Source organism: Schistocerca nitens, chromosome 5 (assembly GCF_023898315.1).
Source record: "Schistocerca nitens isolate TAMUIC-IGC-003100 chromosome 5, iqSchNite1.1, whole genome shotgun sequence".
In the NCBI taxonomy this organism is placed as follows: Eukaryota; Metazoa; Arthropoda; class Insecta; order Orthoptera; family Acrididae; genus Schistocerca; species Schistocerca nitens.
Genome location: NC_064618.1, coordinates 20,709,468 through 20,717,029, shown reverse-complemented (window position 1 = coordinate 20,717,029; position 7,562 = coordinate 20,709,468). Strand labels below are relative to the sequence as shown.

Genomic DNA, 7,562 nt, shown 5'->3' with positions numbered 1-7,562 from the left:
TGATGTAATAGAATGAAAGTAAGCAAAGTATGCATTTTTTTTTTAAATATTTGTATCTGACATCATTCACACTGCAAATACAGGCTTGTTTAGGCATTCAGCAATTCTGTGGTAAACCCTTCCCAACTGAATTTATTATCAAGTTTTAATCCCAAAAATTTAACACTGTCAACCTCTTCTACCTGCATGCCTTCAAATGTCATACGTGAACTACAAGTTCAGAACCTTGGGAATTATGAGTGTACTAACATAGACAAATGAGGCAGTTATTTTCCTTTGGCGTACAGCAACAGATCTCTGAGGCACATGGGAGGTAAAAACAAATCTCAAATGTAAGAACACAGCTACTAGTGACAAGGTGAAAATTTCAATCTAACCATAGCAGAATGTGCTTTGTTAAAGCTATTCAGAAATGTCTGCAAGGCGACACAAATTATATGATAAAATAGAAATTTATGTTGGGTAAACTTCAAATTTCTTCTCTTATGATGGCAAATGGTTATTTTAAGGAAAATTTTACAAGAAATCAAGGATGTTCTTTTAATATTTTTTTTCAAATACTTGTTTAGCTAAAAAAGTGAACCAGAAACACAGATATGTAATACTGACGACAAATTCTGGAAGTAATGCCAGGTGTGTATTTGGCACACAATACTAAAAAAATACAGGCACCTGGGTATGATGCTCTTTCAGTGGAAATGGTTAAAGGTGAAAGAAAAACAACACAGGAGAAATTTGTATAATTATCTATGGCATGTGCACTGAGGAAAGTGTTTCCCAAAATTGGAGTATAAATTTCATCTTCACAACAATATCAAATGCCGTTTGTTCAATGGCCAGAGGAATTTCCCTTCATTTCATTTTCAAAGCATCTAAAGCGGGGATTTTGTGCGAACCTTTTACATGTGCTGCAATGGAACTGTGTTCGGTTGCCCTGTACAGTCAGATGTCCTTTTCTTGTTAATGGCATAATTTTCCACCAGCATTTCTTAAAATTGTGTATTTATTCTGTATATTTGGTCTATTTCACAATACAGGAATTATACAATAACTGCAAAACAATACAACTATAACTCTGTAATATACAAAATGTTCACATTAATTGGCACCAGTGCCATAGAGTATTCATTGGATTTTCTTAAGGCAGAGGAATGAATACAACACACCATTTGCAAGTTGTGAGTGAAATAATGGATAAGAGAAACAATTGCAAATTACCACTTTACTGATGATTTACAGATTTTAAGTAAGCTGAGTAGCAAGGCTTCCATCAGACTTCACCAGGAAATTCAAAACAGCCCGAGATATAAAAAGGACTGGGACAGGAGCTAACTGCAGTAATAGAACACACACACTTAAATTTTGTTGGTAGGCAGGTAAGTAATCAACAGATGACTGTAGGAAGTTTCAGAGACCACTTTTACGTAATGCTAAGCAAACAGGCTGTAGTAGCTCTTGATATATGCCAAAATGTTATTTTCCAAATCATTTTAGGAAGACAAATGTATCCCTCATGACTGGGAATGAAGCAAAGGATCAACAAGTGTAGAAAATATTGCCAATAACCCTCTACAAGCCAATTTGGATGAACTGCACAATGTTTCAGTTCACACATTTAATGCTGCTGTGAATCAGCATGTCTACTCCGACAAAATTATATCTGCTACAGTCCAGCCACTCCACAAGAAAGGAGAGAAAATGTAAGACACAATCATCCTACCCACTTCTGACTACACACACTAAAATCCTCAACACGTCATTAAGTATCTTGACAAACTTGAAATCATTAGAATGTGCATTGCAGAAAGCTATGTCCACAGCTGAGCCTACACAGTAATTCAAGAATTATGTTCTGCAATCCTTAGACAAAAATATGTCACCAGTTGTCATATTTTATTGCCTTTCAAAGGCTTTTCAATATGCAGATCACAAAACATTTCCTCACAAAGCATATCACTACGACATCGGAAGGGTTATGGGAAACAGACCTACTTAGAAGAACAAGCTAGTTTCGTATGTGAGCAGCTAAGTGGATCTGTCGGTATTTCTAGATTAATCTGTACCTTAGGAAGTTCACTGTACTGAACTTGAACAAAATTTACTACAGCCTATCTACAGTAATAATAGGAGATGCCTATCCTGCACAAAAACTGGCAAGTACAACACGTATAGTAAAGCAGTTACCAATCCAAAGACTGTTTTTAACATCACAGCATATGGTCCTCTTTGACTTTGTATGCCACTGCCTTCCTCCAACCTTTGAGCTGACTCCACAGCCAGGTAAAGGAGGACCTACAGTTAACATTGTGCAACTCATCATTTTTCACATTAACAAGTATTGCCATATTTGAAAAAGTGATAAGTGACATAAAAACTGGGGACCGAACCCAAGACATCTGGATTTGTAGTCTGGTGTTTTATCACTGGGCCACCAGCCCACACTTCTCCAAACGAGCAGGAGGAAAAATTACATTGTTGAGAGCTTAAAAGTTTTGCACAGCTACATTCCCCATTCTAAAAGTTCTAAATAGTGCAGCCCTTAATGCTACAAATACTGTCTGTTCCAGGTACTTCCATTATATCTTTAACTACATACATAATATTCTAGGGAAATTTACCAATTAAAAAAAAATTTCATCTTCAGTTTTCCTCAAACATCTGTGTTTGATGTTTATAGTCCCTGTTTTAAAAGTCAAACACATAGTAAACTATTCCTTTGCAAAATAATATTGGAATAATGACACTAATCCTTTTCACCTTAGTGCCTACACAACTAACTTCAACAGAAAACAGGCATTGTGCCAATTCAGCTATCAATTACAAACAAAAAATTTTCATAGAGAAATGTGTAGTATTACAGATGTTCTTGACGTATGCAACCAATGTATGCAACTGCTTCTTGAAGTTAACTGTTATAGCTTGCTGCACATGTGGTCCATGTAATTAATTGAGCTATGGCTCAGGAGACAAATTACTATATAAATTCTAAGCCACTAAGAGAAGTAAATTATTGATAATGCACTGATCAGTGAATGGAAAACTAGACACACATGTAAATGCACCATGCAAAACTTAAGGAAACATTTGAAAAGGATCAGGTACATTATCTGGGGGTTAAAAAAAATTACAACAGTTATTTTTTATATCAAAATATTCATTCCACTTCTAAGTTACATTTAATTAATACAATGGACAATTTGTAAATCTGGACCATAATTATAAAAAGCTCAGAATGCTTTACTGCAATAAATGAACTCAGACAGGGTTTAACAAAATATTTTTTTCAGCACCTTATTCTCCCAAAAGAACTTTCAGCCACATTTTGAAACATTGCCTAAAAGTACTTTTAATACTTCCATAATAAAAACAAGATATTAATTGTGCTGTAACCTTGTTTCCAACAGGAGAGATTATATATTTCTTCTTTAAAATTAATTTTTAAGGGATAAATTTACCTATAACCAAAACAAACTCAAAAGCAGTATGAAAGTAAGTAAAAATATATTTCTCATATCCATTATTACTCTACCTCTCAGATAAAAAAAATGTGTCAATAAAATTAATACTCTCTTCAAACTAAAAAACCTTTAAGCAACAAGACTATATGCAGAAAGAGAGAATAGCTGCTACACTAGCACCAAGTTATTGATTTCAGTCATTCCCGCCGCAGCTTAATTTTATCATTTATAGTTACAGACAAGTCGCATTTTCTAACAGGTTACTATTTCCTTTGAAATTCAAACTTCAAAACGTGAAAATCACACTATTAAAACCATTGTACAAATAACAGAAATATTCTGATATATGGAGACAGTATGATGTTGATCATAATAGTATTAAAAGAAACGAAAAATTGCTTTAAATATGGCTAAGTTATATATATCACAAACATGAGTGTTAAGACATGGCTGTCAGTCTTGAGACCAGAAAATAATTTATACATAAATATGGCAAAAATCAAAAAGTGGGGGTGTTTATGCTACACAACATTTGCAGAATCATGTAAATTCTGTTCTTAAATGCAAAGATTTTTAACAAAGTCTAATATAAAGATTTGGACAAAATCTTTTATAAAATAATCAGTTTAGTGGAAACAATGATATAAATATTGGATAAAACAAATGAAGACTTGTATTCACACTAGATACTTGGCACATCATGATTTCCTATAGCTGTTTAAAATCACAAATGTTGGATATAAGCCCCCAACCACTTACTGAAATAAAGTTCATTAATTATAATGAAGGTAATGTTTGCACTTCAATACATTTAATTTTGCCAAGTTTTGTCAGGCTGCACATAATTTAATAAGTCTTAAAAAGTTTCAGCCTTACCCAAATGACAAGAACGACACCAATGCAGTTACCTGTATATTACAGTCAGAGAGAGAGAGAGAGAGAGAGAGAGAGAGAGAGAGAGAGAGAGAGAGAGATATTTCAACAAAACCTCATGATTTCCTTTATAGCTTACTGCTTGCAGGTACATATAGCTCAGAACTGAAGCACTAACATTCAACAAATCGTTATCCTATAAGGATGCAAACATGTCAACTGCTGCAAGCTGGAATGCTAACATTACACTGTCATCATACTTACAGCTGAATGACCATAAGGCTAACAAGACTTCTTGCTTACTGATTACTAAATGTATGAAGAAATGAATGAACTGCTTAAAGCTTAACAATTCTTTCTTACATGTACCTGTCCATATATCCATTTGTCCTTCGTTCCCCAAATTAGTACAAATACACACAACACTAATGGTCACTCATCACAAGACGACGGTAGGGGGGCAACTTTTTGTTGATTTATGATACTATGGAAGTATCTTACTACAGTCAATATCATTTGCAACGACTGGAATATTACATTACAAATGCAACAAAACATTCGGACATGCCTATTCCATAACACTGCCTAGAATGGATCCTCAAAATTATCTAGTGTTTGAAACGAACACTAAACACACGCACTGTGATTGCACATCGAGATCCCATAAGTTCTTGAAATCTAACAGCATATATTCTAACAAGCACTAAATATTTAAAGTTTCAATTTATTTAATTTTCGGCAAACCTGTTACTAAAACTTTGAATACAAATACTGAAAATGAACTCACTATAATCAAAGTTTTCGCAGCTTAAAACAGCCTGCACCTGCCGGATTTCTTCTTCTTGACTTGAAGAGCGGCTCTTGTTGCTGTTTCAAAAACTTCACGCACTCCTTCCTTGCTTTTTGCAGAACATTCAAGATAGGCAAATGCATTAATTTTTTCCGCCATGGCCCTTCCTTCTGCTGGTTTTACAGGTTCCTGCTTCATTTTACCAAGCTCCTTAATAGTGTGTGGATCACTTCTCAGATCTTTCTTGTTTCCAACCAAGATGATAGGAACGTTTGGGCAGAAGTGTTTTACTTCTGGAGTCCACTTTTCTGGTATATTTTCCAAGGAATCAGGCGAATCGATGGAGAAGCACATAAGAATAACATCGGTATCTGGATATGACAAAGGCCGAAGCCTATCATAATCCTCTTGACCAGCTGTATCCCACAAAGCCAATTCGACTTGTTTGCCGTCAACTTCAATATCGGCTACGTAGTTTTCAAATACTGTTGGCACATAGACTTCTGGAAACTGATCCTTGCTAAACACGATCAAAAGGCAAGTTTTACCGCATGCACCATCACCTACAATTACTAGTTTCTTACGAATAGCAGCCATGATATTCGGAATGGTGGCAAAATTACTTTATGACACAAAACTACAAAACGTTGCTTAGGTCCTAACGACCACCGACCCGAACGACAGCGAATGAGTCACTACTGCCAACAGCTGTGACAAAAGACTGACGACATTTCACAAAACCGGATATTCCTTCGTAATTGCGTACTGTATCGTTACTTACTGGGCATTTGATGTTTAGTAAAAAATATCTTTTTTTACATACCGGCTATAATAAATCAAATGGTCGCTACTAACTAAATGACAACCCCAAGCACTATTCTTAAAACCTAAAAGCCACGCCCATTTCGAGCAGGGAGGGGAAGTCTAGGCAGAAGGGAAGTGGAAAAGGGCGTATGTAGAATTTGTAACCGAACGTTGCTTTTGTTATGAATTGTCATTGCGTTAAGATAAAGCAGCGTTTTGAGATATGTTCAGCAATTTTAAAGATAGCCCTCAATTAATTACTTTTTATTAGCACCCTATAATGTAGAATTTGTAACCGAACGTTGCCTTTGTTATGAATTGTCATTCCTTTAAGATAAAGCAGCATTTTGAGATATGTTCAGCAATTTTAAAGATAGCTCCAATTAATTGCTTTTTTATTAGCACCCTATAATGATAAAAGTACTTTGTATGCGATATGTGGCCACTGTTAAAATCACAATGTCTTAAGCTGTTCATATCAACAAAAAAAGTGCTCTAAATTACCAATTCTTCGCTCTTATCTCGGGTCTGTAGCCCCCCCCCCCCCCTCGGCGACAAAAATCTTATTAATCTTGAACTAGAAATATTTATTGTGTGGGATCCTGACATTGTAAGCAAAATTTAATTGGCGCATGATACCATTTCATTAACTAGCGTTCAAATTATTTTTCATCGAATGTGCTATGAATGAGTTCATTGCCCGTTGCTGACCCTCTGAAACAGTAAGTTGAGTTGTGTATCCAGGGAAAGTAGAGGAATAGTAGCAAATATTGTAGAATGCTTCTACAACGAAAAATTATATGTATTTTTCCTTTTAAATCGGTTGCTGATTCTAACCTACAGCAGTAAGCATAACGACTACAGGGAAGATAGTTATTTTCTTGGATTCATCCTGAGGAATCCATTAGAACATCCTAATTTAAGATAAGTACCCTGTAGAATAGTTCATAATGTGAGGGACGTTTCGTGCTATATAGTCACTGTAAGGAGACTTGTAAAGAAACATATTAATGCATAAAAGGTGTAGATAAAGAGATGTTGAATGAAACACATTTGGTTGTTAAGGGAGCAATACATGAAGGCTTCAATTACTACCATAGCAGAATATTGTCAAATGATCCTTCACAAAATCCAAAGAAATTGAGGTCGTATGTAAAGGCTGTTGAGTGGCACCAAGGTTATTGTCTAGTCCCTAGCGAATGAGATGGGAATTGACATTGAGGGTTAGAAAGAAAAACCTGAAAATTCTTAACTCCGTTTTCAGATGTTCCTTTACAAATGAAAACCCAGGGAAATTGCCCCAATTTAAACCCCATCACTGAAAATATGAGTAAAATAAGTATTAGTGTAATTGGTGTTGAGAAACAGCTGATAGCATTAAAACTGAACAAAGCTCCAGACCCTGACGAAATCCCTATCAGATTCTATACTGAATTTGCAACTGAGTTAGCCTATCTAACTATAATCTATTGTAGATCCATCAGAAGCTGTTCCCAGTTCTTGGAAGAAAACATAGGTCACACCCATCTACAATAAGGATAGTAGAAATGATCCACAAAACTGCTTTCCAATATCCTTGACATCGATGAGTTGTAGAATGTTAGAACATATTCTGAGCTCAAACATAACAAGGTATC

At 35.3% G+C, this 7,562-nt stretch overlaps 1 protein-coding gene across 1 annotated transcript; it reads right to left on the bottom strand.

Moving 5' to 3' along the window:
• Positions 1 to 3,146: 3,146 nt before the first annotated feature.
• Positions 3,147 to 5,960, bottom strand: LOC126259516 (ras-like GTP-binding protein Rho1). Its single transcript, XM_049956374.1, has one exon. The coding sequence runs from the start codon at positions 5,716 to 5,718 to the stop codon at positions 5,140 to 5,142; it is 579 nt and encodes a 192-aa protein (XP_049812331.1). The 5' UTR covers positions 5,719 to 5,960; the 3' UTR covers positions 3,147 to 5,139.
• Positions 5,961 to 7,562: the final 1,602 nt, after the last annotated feature.

Bases quoted from the DNA above. Each gene is read 5' to 3' on its own strand.
- LOC126259516 (XM_049956374.1), bottom strand. From the start codon at position 5,718: ATGGCTGCTATTCGTAAGAAACTAGTAATTGTAGGTGATGGTGCATGC.